At 40.9% G+C, this 21,464-nt stretch overlaps 2 protein-coding genes across 5 annotated transcripts in view; one reads left to right on the forward strand and one right to left on the reverse strand.

Annotated features, from left to right (window-relative positions):
- Positions 1 to 9,900, forward strand: part of LOC117424207 (piezo-type mechanosensitive ion channel component 1-like) — a 59,354-nt gene extending 49,454 nt beyond the window's left edge. For all 4 annotated transcript variants that reach the window (XM_034040361.3, XM_034040364.3, XM_034040362.3 and 1 more), the window contains 21 exons: positions 36 to 136; positions 287 to 404; positions 546 to 620; positions 1,001 to 1,173; positions 1,839 to 1,984; positions 2,330 to 2,497; positions 2,866 to 3,124; positions 3,494 to 3,682; positions 4,136 to 4,445; positions 4,577 to 4,688; positions 4,929 to 5,076; positions 5,255 to 5,469; positions 5,659 to 5,817; positions 6,080 to 6,227; positions 6,428 to 6,616; positions 7,036 to 7,128; positions 7,374 to 7,546; positions 8,005 to 8,127; positions 8,476 to 8,555; positions 8,871 to 9,066; positions 9,475 to 9,900. In XM_034040361.3, coding sequence (XP_033896252.2) covers positions 36 to 136; positions 287 to 404; positions 546 to 620; positions 1,001 to 1,173; positions 1,839 to 1,984; positions 2,330 to 2,497; positions 2,866 to 3,124; positions 3,494 to 3,682; positions 4,136 to 4,445; positions 4,577 to 4,688; positions 4,929 to 5,076; positions 5,255 to 5,469; positions 5,659 to 5,817; positions 6,080 to 6,227; positions 6,428 to 6,616; positions 7,036 to 7,128; positions 7,374 to 7,546; positions 8,005 to 8,127; positions 8,476 to 8,555; positions 8,871 to 9,066; positions 9,475 to 9,724 — 3,425 coding nt within the window. In that variant the 3' untranslated portion in view covers positions 9,725 to 9,900. The remainder of the gene's footprint in view (positions 1 to 35; positions 137 to 286; positions 405 to 545; positions 621 to 1,000; positions 1,174 to 1,838; positions 1,985 to 2,329; positions 2,498 to 2,865; positions 3,125 to 3,493; positions 3,683 to 4,135; positions 4,446 to 4,576; positions 4,689 to 4,928; positions 5,077 to 5,254; positions 5,470 to 5,658; positions 5,818 to 6,079; positions 6,228 to 6,427; positions 6,617 to 7,035; positions 7,129 to 7,373; positions 7,547 to 8,004; positions 8,128 to 8,475; positions 8,556 to 8,870; positions 9,067 to 9,474) is intronic.
- Positions 9,901 to 11,056: 1,156 nt separating this feature from the next.
- Positions 11,057 to 19,087, reverse strand: LOC117424213 (cytoplasmic tRNA 2-thiolation protein 2-like). Its single transcript, XM_034040380.3, has 15 exons — positions 18,587 to 19,087; positions 18,132 to 18,206; positions 17,668 to 17,746; positions 17,134 to 17,193; positions 16,891 to 16,951; positions 16,575 to 16,684; positions 16,114 to 16,433; positions 15,761 to 15,896; positions 15,321 to 15,452; positions 13,379 to 13,470; positions 13,003 to 13,103; positions 12,461 to 12,629; positions 12,004 to 12,070; positions 11,549 to 11,607; positions 11,057 to 11,422 (listed from the first exon to the last, which is right to left on the reverse strand). The coding sequence occupies exons 1-15, from the start codon at positions 18,643 to 18,645 to the stop codon at positions 11,347 to 11,349; spliced, it is 1,596 nt and encodes a 531-aa protein (XP_033896271.3). The 5' UTR covers positions 18,646 to 19,087; the 3' UTR covers positions 11,057 to 11,346.
- Positions 19,088 to 21,464: the final 2,377 nt, after the last annotated feature.

A 21,464-nucleotide genomic window follows, 5' to 3' on the forward strand; every position in this document is an offset into this window, starting at 1 on the left:
CTCTCCTGTCTCTGGTTTTAACCTTTGTTGATCAGTCTTGCACTTGGGGGAATATTACCTCTTTGAGTCGGACAGCGAGGAAGAGGAGGAGCTGCAGGGGGAAGAGCAGAAACCTCCGCGGCAAAGTGCTTTCCAGGTGAGATCCCATCTTTTGAGCTGAAAAGTATTACAAACCCTGGGTTTCAAACAATTGACACAAACGTGTTAAACACAGAGTGACAAATATTATTAGAGACGAACTGCATTGAATGAAGCTGATGCATTTGTTCTGCTTGCGCGCACACAGCTAGCATATCAGGCGTGGGTGACGAATGCCAAGTCAGCACTGAAGGACAGACGGCAGCACCAGAGGGAACTGCACAGGCAGAAGGAGAAAGCCAGGCAGGGCAGCCCTCAGCTCCCAGGTGAGCTTGGAGCGGGGCCACCGCACTCTCTTACATCGTTATTTTGAATACTCTGTGTTCCAGTGGCATCAGTAGGAATATTGCATGTATGGTGTTTGCTTGTCGATAATGTGAAGTTGACATTTTCTTTGTGTGTTCCAGGCGTGGGAGACGAGTGCGAGGCTGACAACAGGGACCTGTCTGTGCAAGAGGAGGAGCTAGAAGAGGAAGACTCAGGTGAGAACCAATAGGAGAACACAAGGGCTGGGGGCCGGGTGTTTAATATTTTACTTTTAGAACATTAGTGTCTCTCTTTAACAGTAGGAATGGACAACAAATATAACCTAACCTAAAGTGTTGCTGAAATGACCTACTGTAAGAGATAACTGTAATTGAACAGGGCCGCGTCGCTCCACATACACTTGGCATACTGCATATGAACACCATGTGCATGTATTCACTAAATAGTAGAATTAGTTTCACGCATGTGTCTGTGGTGCGTCATTTCTGCCCACATCCTCTAAAATGTAGCCTAATGAGAATTTTTTTTTTATCAAATCAGTTTCTCTTGCAATAAATATGTTTCCCTATGAGCTCCTCCTCTTCTTGTGACCCAGGTAAGAGTGACATCATGCAGCGCCTCCTGGAAATTCTCAAGTTCCTCTGGGTGCTGTTCTTGGCTATGGTGGACGGCGCCACCCAGTGGCTCAGTGCTCTGACAAAGCAGTACGTCGACACCTCTACTGTACTCTGGATCGAGCGCTACCTGCTGATGCACAAAATCAGCCAGGTCATTACAACTAACTTAGCCTGTATACCTGTACACGTTTTTTGTTTTGCTGCCCTTTTTCTTATCTATTGTATTTTTTGTCTTACGTTTTCTTGTCGTCCTTGCTTCTATAATATATTTCTGATGGCTCGTATGTAAAGGTAAGACTAGTGAGACAATAGAAAGTAGTGATATATTATAAAAATAGTGCCTGCACTATGGCTTTGGGCACTACATAAAAATCCCTGTGACCTGTTGTAACAGTCAGCCCATCAAAGTATATTTTATAACCAAAAGGCTATAAATTGTTATTACACAAAAAAGTGCTATTTGTTTTAAGGCACAGTGCAATTTGCAGCGAACCTCTGCTATTTACATGGGTTCCATGACTGGATTAATGGATTAGCTGTGAGCTGATCCCAAAGGTCTCTAGGAGAGAAGAGTGTAACAGGCAGTACTGTGCAGTATGACACCTCTATTTCAGATAAAGATGTTCCCTGCATGTTCCCTGCATGTAGACAAGGCAAAGGGATTATACACTCTATAGAACTAAATTTGTGAACAGGTTTGATCCTTTTGTAAAGTGGTTAAGACTCCAGCCCAACTACAGCGACTTCTTCCTTCCTTTATATCATAACAAAGAGCCTTAGACCCTGCACTGACTTTTCCATACTGCATGTGTTCAGGAGCAGAAGCCTGGCAAAGACATCTCAGAGGACCAGAGATTCCTGGACAGTGAGAGTCCAACTGAGGAGACCGCCTCCCAGGGGTTGGGTCTGGAGGAGCTGAACCTGGAGAAAGACACTGAAAACATCCAAACCAACAGTATGAGGCGAGTGCCCCTGCACTGTACATGCATGTGCTGTTAAATATGATCTAAAAAAATGGTTAAACTAGCACATGCCAAATGGTATATTCACTTCAATTTTTATTTAGTTTTTAATTTAATAACCACCATTTGATGAAGTGCATTAGCAGAGTTCTCCCTCGACTTCACTTGCTGTTTTCTAATAGTACTGAGTTGTTAGACAGCAGCAAGAGGAGCACACAGCAAGGCGGTTACTATACAGTTCTACAAATCCAGCTTTTGAAGATGTAATTCAGGAATACAACAATAGCATGCTGATGCTAAAATTATATGGCAGTTACATATAATGGGAGTAATCCCTCTCTGCAGTGGCTGTGAGCTGGAGGAGCTTTTGACTACAGATCGTACCACTCCCATCACCACGGGATACAGCACAAGAACCAACAGCTGGGAGCGTATTCTGGACCTGGATCCTGAGCAGGACCCTGACACAACCCATTCCCGGCTCAGGACCGCCAGTGAGATGCTTACAGATAGGTACTAACAGGGGTTGCTCCTAAACCCCCACCCACAAACGGGTGTCCTGTGAAATACTGGAGAACTATATTTTCCCCATACCGCATACTTCTTACTGTAAACGCGATCTTAAGGGAATGCACATGTTTGCTCACTCCTGGTGGCTAAAGATTAGAGTAAGCCAAGCCCTGATTCTACTTTTTGAGCATTCAGCTTAAGCAACTAATACAGTATGTGCCCCGTTTGTCAGGATTCCTGCTATTTCAACAATAAGGTGGAATGTAGTTTCCAGACACAGTTTTTCCACAACAAGGTCTTGCAGTTGGTATGTTAATAGCGTTCTATAAAAATGTAGCCCTTTTGACGGTCTCCTCCTTCCGGTCTTGCAGGCACTTTCTGTTTGAGGAGCTGGAGGAGTCTCGGCAGTTCTACTCTTCTCAGAACCGAGCCCTCAAGCTGCTGCTCGCGCTCTACAACCTGCTGGCGGGCAACTCCGAGCTGGTGTGCTACTTCATCATTGTGCTGAACAACATGGTGACTGCCTCCGTCATCTCGCTGGTCCTGCCCATCCTCATCTTCCTCTGGGCCATGCTGTCCATCCCGCGGCCCAGCAAGAAGTTCTGGATGACTGCCATCATCTACACCGAGGTCAGACACCAAGTAGTATAGGCTCCATTCTACTGTGCTCAGGAGTTGCTACTGGAAACTGGTAGTCTGTCTCTGCCTGCTTGAGAATGGAATGTATAGACTAGAAGGGAGGGAGGTGGTCTTCCGGGTCAAGATTATTGAGGTGCATTTGCAGAACTTTTTTAGGAACGTTACCATAGTTTAGTGTAGTACCCATCGTGACAGTGATGTTAGTCCCTCGCTTTTTTATGAGAACTGTGTCTCTCCCATCTATTTGAATGCAAAAGTGAAAGTAAATCTTGAATGAATGCTTTTTTGAATCTAAGGAATTTTGATTGCTGTTCCTGCTGTCATTGTTTTTCACTGTGTGACTGTTCTCCTCTGGTGCAGGTGATGGTGATTGTGAAGTACTTGTTCCAGTTCGGTTTCTTCCCCTGGAACAGCTACTACGACACCAAGCTGAATGAGGGCAAGCCTTTCTTCCCGCCTCGCATCCTGGGCCTGGAGAAGATGGATAACTATGTCAAATATGACCTGATACAGCTGCTGGTTCTCTTCTTCCATCGGTCCCAGCTCCAGGTAAGCACTAGCTAGCACAGCCAATTCCAAATCAATATTAACAGTCAAAACCATTAGTATTTTAGTGTTGTCATTATGTAGTCTTTAGTGTTTATTATTGTGTTTTATTCAATGTTATTCAATGCACTTGGTGTTTTATAACGATAAAGGGTTAAGCTTCCAATGGAATCGCTCAACTGTTTTGTGTCTTCGTCATTTCCAAAGTACAAGAAATCAGGTAGTTATAAAATTGATACAGTACGTAACATTTTTCAAGAAAAAGAATCGTATTTAGATATTGTAGTGAGAATTATTATGTAAATCATTGCTTCTGTCAACGTTTCCATTTTTTTTGTGTACCATGTCTTTATCTGGACACTCACACTCTCTCTCTCTCTCTCTCTCTCTCTCTCTCTCTCTCTCTCTCTCTCTCTCTCTCTCTCTCTCTGTGTCCATACATCTGTGTGTGTTCAGAGGTATGGTCTGTGGGATCAGGATGGACAACTGGGGGAGAAAGAGAAGACAACGACTGTAGAGGCGAGTGAGGAAATGGAAGGAGCCCCCTTGAATCCAGACCCCAGCCAGACTGATTCAGAAGGGGCCAAACCAGATCAGGATCTGGTTTCTCCTGGGCCAGAGGAAGCCAAACTGGGCCAGGATGAAGAAAGGAAACCTGATCAGAACCAGGAGCCACCTGCCGGCCAGGACACCCCCGTCCCTCCAGCGAAGGGAGACAAGAAAGGGAGCAGCCTACGCTTCCGCAAGAAACGGAAACAGGCCAAAGGTCAGTGAGTGTAGCACTAGGGGGAACCTTTTGTAAAATCTCCTATTACATCTCTGTCTATTGGCTTAAGATGAAGAGTGTGTACAAAACAGGCTTCCTCTCTTTTAAGGTGATTTTCCATTTGCTTTTAGATATCGAAGAGAGTTCCCAGGAGAAGAAGAAAGCCAGAGAAAAACGCAGAGAGCGGGCAAGCAAGAAGCTGCGAACTCTGAGCAAGAAAGTGAAGCTCCTCCTCCGCGCTCTGTGAGTGATTTATATAATTACGTCATCCTGTTTATCTCTCAGCGTTACCTTCCACACAATCAACAGACATTGTATATAATAGTCTCAGAAGCTCCTTCCCCCAATACAAGGTTGACGAATCAGAGGTGATATTGATATTGGTAGATGCTTGTCTCCAAAGGGTGTCCCTGTATGATATTGTGTGGTGAATGAACAGCCCTAATAACCATTCATATATTTCTACCCACTCTCATTTTCCAGAATCTGGAGTGTTTACACGCCAGTCCACGAGTTCTTCCACAATATTCTCCACACAGAGTATCGTGCCGCCACAGACGTCTACGCACTCATGTTCCTGACTGATGTGATCGATTTTGTCATCGTAATCTTCGGGTTCTGGGCTTTTGGAGTGAGTACCAGAACAACAATACAATTCAAATATAGTGCAATTTAAAAAATAAATATATAAATAAAAACATTTTCAATGAAGCCCTCAGAATGTGCTTTACTAGGGATGGACAGAATAGACCTTTTAGGACTTGAAGCAACGTCTGACTGTTTTTTTTTTTTTTGTGCGTTCCCTGCAGAAGCACTCAGCAGCCGCAGACATCGCCTCCACTCTGTCGGAAGACCAGGTACCTGAGGCCTTCCTGGTCATGCTACTTATCCAGTTCAGCACCATGGTCATTGACCGTGCCCTCTACCTGCGCAAGACTGTTCTTGGAAAACTCATATTCCAGGTCCTCCTGCTCTTCGGAATACACTTCTGGATGTTCTTCATACTGCCCGCAGTGACCGAGAGGTAAGAGGAAGATGAGAGAGTCAAAACAGTGCTCCAGAGCCATCTTCATCCTACCTGCTGTCACAGCCAACCTATATGAAGGTTCAGCTGCGAGAAAATAAATAAATAAATGAGGAGGGTTTTTTAGGGATCTTGTATTGTATCATGTTGCTGGCTGAAACTAATCAAGTTGATCTGCTTTGTCCTCAGGATGTTCAATCAGAATACAGTGGCTCAGCTTTGGTACTTTGTGAAATGTATCTACTTCGCTCTGTCAGCCTATCAGATCCGCTGTGGCTACCCCACCCGCATCCTGGGGAACTTCCTCACCAAGACGTACAACCACCTCAACCTGTTCCTTTTCCAAGGGTGACATATTTTTATTACATAATATCATTACCATCTTCATCTTTATCCACTTTACAGTTAAAAGCATGACTAAAAGGGACGCAGCATACTGCTCTATGGGTAAGACCCCATTGATACCTTTTTTGGAGTGAAAGGTTACATTTAGTTCCCACTACTACAGGGCTCCAAAAACGTCCTGTTGAGGTGCTGTGGGTATGTTTCAGTTTTCCTGGCAAATACTGACCAGGCACGATCCTGCTCATCTTCTGAAATGTGGTTTCAGGTTCCGTCTAGTGCCATTCCTGGTGGAGCTGCGGGCAGTCATGGACTGGGTCTGGACCGACACCACCCTCTCGCTCTCCGACTGGATGTGTGTGGAAGACATCTACGCCAACGTCTTCATCATTAAGTGCAGCCGTGAGACAGAGAAGGTGCATTGCTCTTACCTTGCCCCTGAACAGCAAACCATCCACTGCCTGTCCAGAAATTTTTATCTTTATCTGCGTTTTTCTACATCATCAAGCACAGTCTAAGACTAGCCAATACAGAGAATCAAGAAATTTATGTCCCTCTATCTTTCTGACTGTGTATTATTCATACATGCTGTGGTGTTTGTTTTCTTCCCATTCAGAAATACCCCCAGCCAAGGGGTCAGAAGAAGAAGAAGATTGTCAAGTATGGGATGGGTGGGCTTATCATATTCTTCCTCATCTGCATCATCTGGTTCCCGCTGCTCTTCATTTCATTGGTCAGATCTGTCGTGGGTGTGGTTAACCACCCAATTGATGTCACTGTGACGATCAAGCTGGGGGGATATGAGGTAAAATCAGAAATGATTGTCCACATTTGCTTGATTTAATTGCATGGATGTATAATTTCCGTCTAGCTAAAAAGGGAAGGCCTTCAGTTGGTCTTCTAGACTAAATGCTTGTTACCAGAAGTTTATTTTTTGTATTACAAGATATTCTACCATTGCATGTTTTATTGTTATGGATCATAGCTAAAATGTTACTTGAGATAGCATTTTAGTGTTCTAGCTTATCTCAATTCAAGTGTATTTGAGACATTAGGAGCATATGTTTAGGTTCTATAGGAACTATTACACTTTAGGATAATAATACTGAAGGACATATACAATCATACCCCCCACAGTAATTCAGGTACTGGTGTATGAGGTCGTTCACAGGAAAGCAGAACTGTCAAGGGTGTCCATTGACCATTAATCTTCTCTATCCCCAGCCTCTCTTCACCATGAGTGCACAGACGCAGTCAATCCAACCCTACACTCAGCAAGACTATGACAAGCTAACCCAGCAGTTTGAAACCAACCCTGTGAGTTCAGATAAACTGCATCCCCTTTCTCTGACATCGTTCTAGTACCAAAGCAGATACTGTGCAGCTAATACATGTTGAATAAATACTCCCTGGAAGAATTGTGTCCTTTTTATCTTCAGTCTCACCAGTGACGATGATGTTTCTCAGACTACAGCCACAAAAACATCTTCACAGCTCCCCGTGTGTCATGCTTACAATGTCCCTAACCCTTGTAATCTCCCCATTCCTCCTTCCCTATCTAGGTGGCGATGCAGTTTATCACGCTATACAGCTACGAGGACATTGTGACGGCCAAAATAGAGGGCAGCTCCGGGTCTGTGTGGCGCATCAGCCCTCCCAGCCGGCAGAAGATGATGGAGGAGCTTCTGAACAGCTTGGCAGACATGACGTTGCGCTTCACGTGGAATTACCAGAGGTGTGTGAAAACACCAACTTTAAAAAACAAACATGATGGGGTGGGAAGTTGGTCAAGTTATATAACTTTGTCCCAGGGGCTCAAATAAGGGGGGTTCAACAGGTGCAGTGAACCCGGGCCCAGGACACAGGGGGCCCAAAAAGCACAAAGCCGATTTTGGTTTTCACTTTAGTGTTTTTATTAAAATGGATATGTATATCCTAGAGATAGGATGTAGCGCTTACGAATTAAAAAAGTGATTGCTTAGTTTGGACTGTTTCTGCATGGGTTAATTATCGGTACCGCCCATCCAAAACTACATCACTATGCGGTAAGGCAGGCGCGTGCACATATGGTATGTAGAGCAGTCTGTGTGATGTTGTAGTACTAATAACAACTGTAGTTTGCAATTAGGATCATAGTACATAGTCATATTGCTACATTTCAACATGGGGCCAAAGTTGGTATTATCTCTACAGGGACTTGGGGAGAGGAGGCACAGTTGAGCACACCTTCGACAAGCACTCTATTGACCTGAATCCCAACGACCCTGTCCGCAAAGAGCTGGCTTCTCTGCTGATGGGAAACGACACCAACGCTGTGTAAGTCATCCACAATACACCCCCTTTGCCTACTGAAAATGTGAGGACTGTAGAACATTACATTTCGAATAGTCCTCACTTCTGCACAAGTGTTGAGCTAGAGATCCATTCTGAATCATATTCCCAGCCACCTAGAACAGTGATCACAGCTTAGAATAATGACAAATTAAGAACATTTCATAAGGGTTTCAGTTAAACTAAACAGTTTTATTTTTTTATTACTGCATGCACTGCACTTCTGCTTCTAAGATGTGGTTTTTTTTTTTTTTTTTTGGAAATAACCTCCACCTGCCAGTTCACAGCCTGATGACATCTTGTGAAAGTTTTGACCTTTGTGTTTCTTTCCAGGCGTGTTCGTCATATGTTCCCAAATTACATCAGGGCACCAAACGGAGCTGAAGCCAAACCTGTCAAACAGCTGTATCCAGGTTAGTGATGACATAACCGTACCTCAGTCAATCAATCTAAGCCTTCCTCTTTCCTCCTCCTTTAATACCTTTCTTCATCAAATTGTTTTAGGCCAAATTGGAGTAGACATTTTGGAGTAAAATAAATACAAACTAAAATAGAAACTAAATACAAGGAGACAAAAATGTTGATTACTGCATGCTTCTGTTATGGGTCATGAGCAAACACATTAAGGTGAAACTAATACATTGTAAAAAAACCTGTAACCTACATGGTTGTGACTTTAGTTATCATAGACATCGTGCTCACCTTTCACATCTTTCCGACTGCCCTAGATGATGAAGACAGTTACCAGGACGTGACATTAACATTAATCAAGGATCGCAGTTCAGAGACCAATGGGCTGCAGGAGTGGTGGGATATTCACATTGCGGACTGTGACCGTGCCAAGGAGGACTGCGACGTCCTGCCCATGGTGATCTTCAGTGACAAGGTCAGCCCTCCCAGCCTGGGCTTCCTTGCTGGATACGGGTAAGAGACACACCTTCTCTTCATCAATACATGGTCCTTCATGAGAAGGGGTGCAAGTTGATAGTGCAAGGAGTTTAAAATTGATTGGTTAAACCCTTTGGCCTCAATAACAACACATTGGAAGGATCCCTGAAGTACAAAATTAAATATTGCAGGACGATTTAAAAGGTGGTGGACTCGAAGAGGATCTTGTTTAATGTAAAAAATAATCCCAAACAGAATCTTAGATGAGTTAGCTTGTAGTACCAAAGGGAAGTCTAAGTTAGTATAAGCTTATATAATAGTAGGCCTCACTTTGTAACTTTACCAGAACTGGAAACAGTACTACAAAAACATTAGTCAAGTCCATGTGTATGTCACAAGGCTGGTGATCGCATAAATTTTTTTTATTGTATTCCTGTGCTCCAGGATCATGGGTCTGTACTTGTCGGTGGTGCTAGTGATCGGGAAGTTTGTGCGTGGGTTCTTCAGCGAGATCTCACACTCCATCATGTTTGAGGAGCTGCCCTGCGTGGACCGCATCCTCAAGCTGTGCACAGACATCTTCCTAGTGCGTGAGACTGGGGAGCTAGAACTGGAGGAGGAGATGTACTCCAAACTCATCTTCCTGTACCGCTCGCCCGAGACAATGATCAAGTGGACCCGCGACAAGGACTAACCTCGCTCAAGCTGCTCCTGACAGTCTCTTCTCAAACAGACCAAGCGATCCCAGTCCTGTTCTCTTAAAGTGCTCGACTGGAGAGCTCTGAAGAGATCCTAACCTGGAGACTTAGCCGCTTACCACAACGAATCAAAATGAAAAGATATATAATAAAAGCAAGTGGTTTATTTTTCTATACTGCTCTTTTTTCATGCCGTAATGAGTGGGGGTGGGCGGAAGGGGAGTTTATAGAAAAGCAGGCTTTTAGTCTACTGGAATTTTTTTTTTTTTTTTTTATTGTTCAACGCAGTCCAGATCGCTGGCACTAGTGTCATATATCTGTCCAATTCCAGATGGTCTTACTCATATCTCTTTTTATATATACACTAGTAGCAAGATCCTTTCGGTAAATCAAGGACAACACTGCCGCTTTCCTCCTCGGCTGAGCCAAGGTTTGTTTTCTCTCCCCCCCCCCCCCCCCCCCCCGAAATTCCCTTGGGAGGGCCAGCTCAGAACTTACCTCAGACCTCACGTATGTTGAAAGTCACATGCATCTTATTTTTATTTATTTTGATTTTTTTTTTTTTTTAGGAAAACCAAACATCTTTTGAAGTCAAGGTGGTGTTGATGCTATACGAGGGGTATAGGGAAAGTGAAAGAATGAGAAGGACTTTGAGCAGTGACAATGTGCTTGGCCTCTGTTCTTGTCTTTACCCACCACTGTTTTAACTACTATGAAGGAGAGTATTGCAGTGGAAGTAAACTGAAGCTGTTCCCTGTAAAGGCAAGATAAAGGATAATGTAGTTCAGAACTGCATGCGGTATCAGAATCCGATCTCATCGATTTGGACACAAAAAACAGTTTTTAAAATAGTTCATAGAATTACTTTATATGCAGACACTAGCACTATTGTGTAATTTTTTCTGTCCATGGAAATTTGCAATACTAGAGCAGATTTGTTTTAAGGACTTTTTAAAAGTTTTTCTGCAGCCCTGCAGGGTTATACTTAAACTGCTTAAAGATTTCATGATCAAGTCACATAAGGTCTGAGGGTGTTGGTTTGTTTACAGAAATACAACACAATTTTGGACTACATACACTTTGGGACTGTGCCATTCTCAGTTATAAAAATAAATAAATACATTTAAAAAAGTGTGTGTGTGTGATGTGAGATTATATATATGGCACCAATGAATAAGCGTTGGAATTAGGGTTGGCCATGCCCTGGAGTCCTGGAGCTGGAGCAGACCTTCCCAGTTTTCTGGAGGTGGCTTTTGGTACAGAAAAATTAAGAGACTTTTAAAACAAGCTAGCAAAAACAGATAAAAAGAGGTGCAAGCTGTCACATGTTTAGATAGAGGACCGGCTTACCACTTTGAAATGGATTTATTTGTATTGCGATAGGTTCCTCACTAATTTGTCATTAGCAGGCACGTGCACCATAGCTATCCAGGCTGTGCAGAAATGCTTAAAATAGAAGGTAAAATACTAATGCAAGAGCCACACGTTAAAACTCTGCATCCCAACAACAGGCTGGTGTTTTATAAGGCACACCTGCTGTGAGGACCACAAGGGGTGGAGTTCATCCAGGTATCTAAATAAATAAAAAGTGTCTTTAACATCACATCCCAGTCAAGTGTCAACTAACTGTCATCTCCACTGCATCGTTCTCCGGATTCAGTAGAAAGTCTTGGATCTCCTCTTTCATCTGAGCCCTGCCAGACAGAAATACAGCAATTTAAAATGCTTGAGTAATACATCCACGATTAATTAAAAGCGGACATTTATAGTAACGTGATACTTCAAGAGTAACTGCAAAAAAAAACAAACACACAACTCGCCTCCGTTTCCTGCGTTCTGCTTCAGATAGGATGTACTCAGGTACAGAGTTTACAGAGGTCTGTTTAAAAAAAAAAAAAACACACATATATATATATTTTACTATGACCCCAATGCCCTCCTATGAAAAAACAACAATGTTCAACACAGTAATTTTGTGATAATTACATGTATCCAAGCATCTGCCCCACATTGTTCTACTGGAAGTAGCATCTTCAGGAGTGACAAACTAACTTGGTACCACATATACTTGTGCCACCAAGTAATTTAAAACTGTACAACAGACTAATTAAATTGATGGACTGACAAATTGGAAGCTGGAAGGAAAATAAACTACCCCCCCACACCCCACAAACAGAAGAAAACCATGAGATGCAACACAAATATGAATGCTATATTCCATATCTCCATTGTGTCAGGTATTTTTGCTTAATTCTACTAATAAAGTCTTGCTCACCATGTCTTTAATGATCAGCCTGCAGCTGTAACACAACAGGGTTTGAAGCTCAGGGGTGAAGCTGGTCCTAAAAGCAAAACATGATACACTATTTTTACAGATATCAGATAGATCCAGTTATACTCAGATCCAGTTAGACTCAGTTATGAAACTAAAGTAAAAGAAAGAATCTAGTGTAGTAGACAGGCATTTGTCAAAACACATGGCTTGGTACAATACATGGTGTCCAGTGTCATTGTGGTTCAAAGAGTGGCTTGTTTACCTTTCCTTTATGTGAAAGATCAGTACTGGAAACACTTATTTTGTTTCTACTCATTTTCATTAATCGTTGTGCAACAGACACGACACAGACTGATCCCAACTTCAATTCATTTGTTCGTATGTAGTTGTATGTTGTATGAATGAAGATTGTACTAAAAGTGTGTTTAAGAAAAGGAACACAACCCTCACACTGTACCTGTCCACTGAGTGACAGCCATCCACCCTGTCCCCACAGCTCTCTTTCTGCTCCCCACCAGAAGCACAGCACTGTTGCTTAGCAACCCCCAGGGCAGGGATGGTGGCAGGCATCCTATTACAAGAGAGGTTCTCGGAGATAAGTGTGGCGCGGAATGCGGTGGCCTCCTCTGTAAAGGAAGAAATAAACATGAAAATCATGAGATAGCTGCAGTGACATGCATCCCAGAAAGGTAGCCATACTGATACTATCAATAACTAGTGCTAAAGAATGTTATTAGCAAATTTCATTCCAATTCATTAGGCAGTTCTAGAGATATCTAGAAGTGAGACCAAGCATGTACAGCCACCTCCTCTATATCCCCGATAACGGAATAATTAAAGAGTGGGCTACCACACATATTGAAAAGCACAACATCACAGGTCCTTTTTCCTAAAAAGAGGTGAAAATAATGCAACATTTGAGGTTGCTACAAAATCTTAGTAAACAAGGCCACTTAGTTACTGGTCACACTCAGGAATGAGATGAGTGGTGTCGCTCACCTGCTCCAGTGTCCAAGGCACAGAGGCACAGCAGGCATTTCTCTGTCAACTCTCCATCAGCGATAGGACGGGGGCAGGCAGTGTTGAGCTTCTCACTTGTCCTGTGCAACCAGACAGCAAACAGATTAGCGAAAGGTGACAGTTAAACAGCTTCATTCCTGTCTGAACCTTCAGGAGATCCAAGTTTGGTTTGCACTGCTTCGCATTCTCCTGCACTGCCTTTGTTTTACACCATTATTATAGTTTTATTTATTAATAGCGTTTGACGAAATGCCACAAAAAGTTAATTTGAAAGTCATTTAAACAAAAAAGGAGGAGTGCGTACTAGGCAGTACTATTCTTGGCAGTTTTGTAAGACCTGATTCTTTGATCTTACCTGTAAATGGTGCTGACAGTGGAGGGGAAGTCAGCCTGAAGTTTACTGATGAAGCTCTCTGTCAGGCGATGAATGCTTGCCTTTTCTGGTGCCTGAGAAAAGATCAATTGAAAGGTGTCAAAAATATCTCTGCTGACACTAGAGTGTTACTTCAGCCTGAAAGGAAATGTCAACCACAAGAAACCACAGAGAGAGAGAGAGAGAGAGAGAGAGAGAGGGGGGGGGGGGGGGGGGGACAGGGAGAGAGGGAGAGAGAGGGGGGGGGGGGGCTTTGGTTTGTAACTTCAAGGCACAAAAATGTGCTTTTGACACAATAATCCACCCCCCCACCCCCACCCAAAAAAAAACAACCGGTGTATTACTCATAAGCAATTTCCTGTATGCAAATCAGTTCCAGCAGATATAGTATTTTACTAGTTAAAAAAGACCAGTTAATATCAATGCAGTAACTCAAAGTATGATTATTTTTGCAGATTGCAATTATATGGCTTGTTTCACCTCTGTAGGTACATATACAAATATATACACACACACACACACACAGAGTTGTAGTCAAAAGTGTACATACCCCAATGGAAATTTATAATTTCTAGACATTTCTCAAAAACAAAGACTTTTAGGAACAATCTTTTAGCAAAAGTTTTGCTTTTCTGGATGAGGAAAAAAAGTTACAAGAAATAGATGACTAAAATTTTTTATTTCAGCAATCATTTTCCAAAAATATTAATTCAAAAGTATTCATACCCTTTGATGCTATGATAGTATTGTCTACAAGGTGCTAGAAATGTGAAAAGCAGAACCTAATTCTGTCTAGAAAATGCTGGACTGTAGGTGAACATTCTTAGAGTATAAAAGGGTTAGGCATGGGATGATTGCTGTCATTACCAATTAGGCAGAAAATGACATTGTCATAAAGCTGGAGAAGGGTACAAGAAGATTTCCAAGCATTTGAGTATCCCAATTTCAACTATTGTTTCTATTATCAAGAAGTACAAGACTCATGGTACTGTCACAACATTCCCTGGGTCTGGAAGAAAGAAGGTTTAAAATTATACATTTCTATTGGGGAATGTAAACTTTTGACTACAACCGTGCATGTAGAAACTTTGGGTTTAGGGAAAAGCAGCACAGCCTAAATACACTGTTAAGTTTGTTCATCACAGTGTAAACTCTTCAAAGCCTAAATACACTGTTAAGTTTGTTCATCACAGTGTAAACTCTTCAGGGTCTTGTAGAACTACAATTAGTTACAAACACACACAGTGCAACTACCCACCCATTTTTTTCAGTTTTTCTTAAGTGCAGTTAAATACAGAGGCGCATCTTTACCATATTAGGTGCTTTTCCCCCTGCAGGCTAAAACCTCTGATGCAAGTTGGCAGCTCTAAAGTTTCCAACTCTAGAGAAAACCCTGGAACAGGCATTATTTTTTATTCCATAAAAAGCCTGGATTGCTTAGGTCTAGCCTAAAAGCACTTACCTCTCATCAGCATAAGTCTCACAAATCCCTACTACATTTTTATTTAGTATAGGGAAATTATACTTATCTTTCTACAACACTTTACCATGGATTTATTTGTCCCATTAACTTCCTTTGTGACAGACAATTAGACTCCACATATTCCAGATATAGGTACAAATGTAAAAACACTATTATGCGTACCACTACTGAAAGATGAGAATCAAACTTCCCGAAGCGTGGCCCGTTTTATTCTACAGTGGGGATGATTATTCATGTGGCAACTACACCTAAATAAAAGCAAGTCAACCTGTAGCACTTAACATGGTACACATCCAACATACTGTAAATGGCTCTACAATCAGTCTTCGATATTCCACTTTTCAGCATTCAGTTTGCTTTTGTAGAATGCTACATGTAGCACTTTTGTCGTGACTCAGAACAGCCTTGACAACCCAGTAAAAAACATGCACAGCTTCTTACCTTGGTGTCAAGAGCGGAGGTGAAAACAGAGGGGACCTTAAACATCCTGTTATAGAAGGCAATTTCTTTAGAGGAGTACTCTCTCATGGGTCTGACTATGGCAATATCTCCATAGCGGGGGTCAGAGAAACCCTATAAAACAGAAGAAAAAAACCAAATAGAGCACTGAATAAAGTTTCTCAACTGCTCTCTTAACTTTCAACACTGTACATAAATCTAGAAAAGACAACTACACTCAGACCCCCCCATACCAGTACAGAAGTAGAACTCTGCTCAATACAGTAGATAAGTAAACTAATCGATATTCATATGCATCTACTGGATGTCCATTTTCAAATAAATGTTTTTTTTTCGTGTTTTACCCTTATAGTAGCTGCTAACAAACCGAGAGTCCTCGTAAAGCCACCAACCCGACTCACTCTGTATTAGCCGCAACTCACCGTGTCCATGGCGAGGAAAGCCCCTCTCCCCAGGGAAATGTTGGTGAGCAGCTTGACAGCCAGACGAGAGCAGCTGTCTCCCATCATCACCTTTGAGTAACCTCTGACCCTGGCTGTGTGCAGAATCAGGTGCTGCCTGCTCATCAACAGACAAAGGAAAAAAGTTACCTTGGAGATCAAGACAAGGAACAGTCAGTCCAAATCCATCCATCTGGGGTTTCTGAGATAACACTTATATATATTTTTTCTTTTTGAGCATATAATAAATACCATTAGAGCATTATCTCATTTGGCACTAATTTAGTGTCATGCAACCAGGAGTGCTGTACCCTATTAGTGTAGGAGTTTCTCACCTTAGGGTCTTCAGCAGCTCCTCCCTGGCGGTCAAAGTCTTCACTGAAGCCAGCAGTGTCCTTACAGCCTCGGTCTGCTCTGGAGTGAAGGGTTGGCTCTTGTTGGTCACTATGCCCACCTCTCCAGACCACTCCTGGGTACTGAGCTCTGACAGAAGGGTCTGGACCTCCGTGTATGAATTGGACCCCTGACCAGTCTCCCTCTGGGTTTCGGAGCAGGCACTCTGAATAAATCCATCCACTGCCTCTTTGTAGCTCTCATTCTGCCTGTCTAAGGCAGAGGATGCACACTGCAGGACTGAACTGGGGAGACTGAAAACCTGGCAGATAAAACAATGAGAACAAATAAAAGAATGAGAACAAATAGAAGAAATGTTTTTTGTCCTATATGTAAATCACTGGGTGTGATGGATTACAGATTCCCTGCACACCTCTGTTCGATTTAAGGCAAAATTGCTTACTGCCTCTAAGTGGACTACATAAAATGGGAATCCAGATGCTCGGAATATCGTTTCCAGCTGGCTTTTAATTTCTCCTCGCTCTTCTAGGCTCTGCCCACAAGCAGCTCCCTCTGTGAAAGAAATATCCAGATTAAAATGAACCCTTTTGTAAGAGACATGTTTTCTTGTTAAAAATCTTTTGTCAGTAAAATACACACCCTTCAGATACAGCCTGTAGAAAATCGCATTGCAAAAGCATTTTTATATGTTTATCAAAATCATAGTTCCTAAGATATACATTCACAAACAAACAAGATTCATTGTTACTTTGCATTACCGTCGACATAGATTATCCCAGGAACAAATCGCAGCTTTTTGGGTGTTTCAGGACTCAAACCCTAAATCAAAACAAAAAACACTTTCTGAATAAAAGCACATATTTTCTGAAACAAACAGAAGATGAGTTGGTTTATGAAAATGTTACTTAAGAGTTAAGTTCAGAACTGCGACATTAGTCCCTATATGAAGGGAAAAGTTATAGAAACATCTAACAAACAAACTAACAAATGAAGAACAGTACCTCTTGGACCTGAGAGAGGAGAGCACTGGATGCAGGACCTCCAGACACTGACAGTAGAACCTGGACAGAAAAGGACAGGTCAAGTCTTGTAGGTCAGAAAGCACCGAAATGTGTTTTCCTTGGTTAAAAAAAAAAGTGTACTAATAGCTTCATTGTAATTAAAACAAATGGTTAATAAGTTTCAGGAAAAAAAAAAAAAAACATTTATAGACATAAACATAATCAGACAAATATGATTTAAAAAAAAGGAAAGTGACATTATGGTTTTCTTTAGAAAGAAGCTTTACAAACTCTCAAAATGAAATTATTTTTATACACCATTCAGATAATGCACAATCGTGTGTTGATAACTAGAGGATTGTTAACAAAGTGAAAGGTAATCATGTGCTTTGATCTCACTTTATTTAGACAGAGTGAATAGGGTATTAGATTCCACATCAACAAATGATCTCCCATAATGCTAATTATTCATTCATAATGACAATTACAGAATTCAAAACCCTCAACTAGTGGAAATTAGAAAAGGAAATGTACCTTCTCCCCAGGAAAAATAAGACGGTTCTTCCCCAACATGGCACGGAACTTGTGTACAAAATACTCCTTAAAGCAGTCCCTAAATAAGAGACAATGTATTTGTTAATGTTTAATCGAAAATACCGAAAATGGTTGGCAACAAGACATTTCAGGTTTTAAGATGCACTGTTAGTCTAATTAGGAGGAAGAAAGTAATAGGTGGGATGGTCCAAACTGCTATCCAAAATTATCAGGTCATTCTCTCATGTGAATCTATGCAGCAGGCACATCATTTAACAAATAAATAAATAAATAAATAAATAAATAAATAAATAAAAGTTTAAAGCACTGACTTCCAGCATGCCCTATACAGTAATAGTCAGAAATGTCCACTTTCAGAATATAGATCACTAAGATTTTACAGTATGCTGGCACCTAAGCCGACTTTGAGTGGTAAACTGTATTTAAATGAAAACATACGTTACCCGCAAAAGGCATCTCCAACTCGAATAATCAGCACAGCTGAGCCTTCTTTACATTTCATACATTTCCGAGAGACACTGAGAAAATAGATGGCAGTAGAAGGTCTGGTCAGTATGTTACACAAACACGTTTTTTTTTCTGAGGATTTACTTGTTAATACAAAATGATACAGTGCTGGCTTCATGAAAAGACAGACACGGTTGTTTCTTTGCATACCCCAGCCTGACCATGGAATGTAGATACCACTTCTCTAAATGGGTACGCTCTTGCTACTAATTGCAGCAGTAGGAGGTTATAAATGATATCTTCAAGTACAGTCCTGTACAGTTATTTACAACACATACCGTTTTTAACTAGGCGTTATTGTTAACTTTTCAACATGGCAGCATATGGACCGTGTGGATTATTATGCATTTATCAATAACTGTGTTTATTTATTTATTTATTTAGTTTTTACCTCAGACCAGCTTTAGTCTCTAGCTGAGCGTCTATATAGTCCTCGTCAATTTGACACATGGCAAGGTTCAAAAAGTTCAAAAACTATTTAATATTGTTAGGGAGGTTTTTGAGACACTTGAATAGAGACAAACTGTATGGCGGTACTGAAATACAAAGCCAAAATCCTGCTGTTCTAAACGCCGTAACTGGGGAGGATTATATTTCCGTTATTAATCACATTTAAAACCCTTTTCCTTGCGGTATGCTGCAATCCTGCCTTCTCTTGAGCGCTCTGTGCAACAACGAAGCGCTTTTTGATGACGTAAAAAGATGTCATAACACTGCAGACGATAAACTTTTTTTTCTGCTTTAAAAATAAAATAAGAAAATCGTTCTAACACCAACCAAGTTCTAAAATCATTGCTTTCGAACCCTTATCTTATTGTTTAAAGCCAGTAATCTCGCAGTAATTCATGTAATTCAGCACTTCTAAAGCGAAGAGCGCCTACTTGACAGTGCAATGGTGCGCGATGTCTGCTGGGCAAAGTAGCGTTTCAAGCTGATTTATTTTGGGAGGCTGACTGTGACATTAAAAAAGTGCAGGTATTGCATAGTTAAAATGCATGGAATGCAATCTAGTTTGTTGAACGAGACTTGCATAAAATGAAGCATCCACCTCAAACCAAGTTTGGGGTTGTTATGCAAAAGTAAAACAAAAAAAGAGATTACTGCAGCCAGAATTCTAGTTCCCATTGCAATAAAACAAATTCTGTTATTTCTAGACAAGACTAGGAGATATATATTTTTTAAACAACTTTTTTTTTCATAATTAAAAAAAAATAAAAATAAAATGCATTCGCAGAGGCTTCTGATCATCAACGGGAGAGTTTATCAATTTTTTATGAAGCAGAGCAGTGTTATTTTGGAAAGTAGAGCAGTCTACAGCAGTTTTCCACATGGTTTAATTATTTAATAGTTAAAAATTACATTGCAAATGTTTTTTGACACCAAAAAAAATCCCCACAACCACTCAGGAAAACCTGCTGCAGTTCATTTTGCAGCCTGATGAAATTGGCTTTTTATAAAAGAGAACAGACTATCATTCAAAATAAAAAGCAAACGCTCGGTTACTTCATTCTGTGTATTTGGAGTTAACAGTACAAGGGGGGAGGAAACGTGCGTCCCTATGAAAATTGCTTTTGGGAAATAATTTTAATTTCAGTGTAATGTTAAAGATGATGCTAGCGTTTGTAGTGGGACACAGCTTTACAAAAGGTTTCACAGCTGCTGCATGGAATTTGTCATCACAAAGGCTTGTTGTATTATGCTCTGCATTTAAGCCCCAAAATCAAGCCAGCATTAAGCTTAGTTCAAATAGTGTTAAGAATCCAATGGCTGGTTTCACAGACCCTGATTAGCACTAATCTTGGAGTACTAAATGTTATAACCTGTGCTAATAATCTAATATTAATTCATTATTTATTTATTTGCTTAAACTAAATTAAATGTAGTCCCCATAAAGCCGTAGATTGATTTTCAATGGATCACTAGCAAAGATACAATAAATACCTATACATAATTAGCAATTAATTTAAAAAAAACATATTTGAGTTAATCACAGGATCCCTCATCAACAATACAGTTAAGTATTTACAGTAATCAAACTGTTATTACACAGTACAATCACAGAATTCACAATTTATAGTGTATTAACCTTCCATGCCACATAATACACCCAGATTCCCTTCACTTAACAATACAAATACTCATCATTATTAACACCTCAGACTGTTCTAAGGACTAATTTCACTCCTATCACCTGCTGTTTTTTTAGTTATGGCATAGAGTACAGTATGTGGGCCAAGAAAAGTTGACCGTTGAAATGAAATCCTATTTGTGAGCAGCTCTGCAGATTGAGACTGGCACACTTGTACACTATAAAGACAAAAAAAAACCAGTCTCTCTCCCAAAATGATTATGGATTGTCACAGAACCAATCCACTGAGACAGTATGCAGATCAGATTTCTAGAGGAGGATCTCTTGACCCTTTTCTGATGCATTAGCCTGTATTAGCAGCAGCGCAGCCAAGGTTTTTATTGGATTTCCTGTTGAGAGAGCACTACTGTCGAATTCGTAATAAATTCAATTTGTTCTGTTGTAAGTCTGAATGGAGATATTTTTTGTGAGTAACAACACAAGGAAATTGTGATCTTCTAGTTGTCTTTCACGGAGGTGGATGTCCTTAAAACATAATCTACATTCAACGACACACCTCGGTTCCACACGGATGGCAATTTAGTGGCCTGTACCACTTGTGTTAGCTCCTGGTTTAGCTTGCCATTGTGCCACTGAAACATTTTTGATACAGCATATTGTAACATATTTGTGTCTCAGCCCATTGAATTAAATGGAAGTGCTGGACATGGACCACAAACGTCTTACCATTCAGCTAAAGAGAAAGTGCTGTAGTTGAGAGGGAAGTACGGGACTTATGCTGATGACAGGATTATTAACTTGTCAGCCACTATTCAAGTACCCTACCCCCCACACCTTATGGGAAACATGTAATATATATATATATATATTTGATCAGTTACAGTATTATAGTACAGAGAATTCCTGGTAACACTTACAAAGTATGAGAATCTGTATTCATTTTAAAAATCTCCACTATTTCTCTGTAATATTGGTCTTTTTTTATCTAATTTTCTCATTACTGCTGCCATGTGTTGATTGTCAGTTAAAATTAGTTCTAGTCACAAATTAAACAGGAACACCTCAAACTTGCCATCGGCAGGATGCAAACTTGAGAAACTGCTGAAAGCACACAGATTTCTTACCAGCTGATTTCCAAGACACTTACAGTGTATAGTTTTCTAGATTTCAGATGTACAGA

The sequence above is a fragment of the Acipenser ruthenus genome, chromosome 19, assembly GCF_902713425.1.
Source record: "Acipenser ruthenus chromosome 19, fAciRut3.2 maternal haplotype, whole genome shotgun sequence".
Taxonomy (NCBI): domain Eukaryota; kingdom Metazoa; phylum Chordata; class Actinopteri; order Acipenseriformes; family Acipenseridae; genus Acipenser; species Acipenser ruthenus.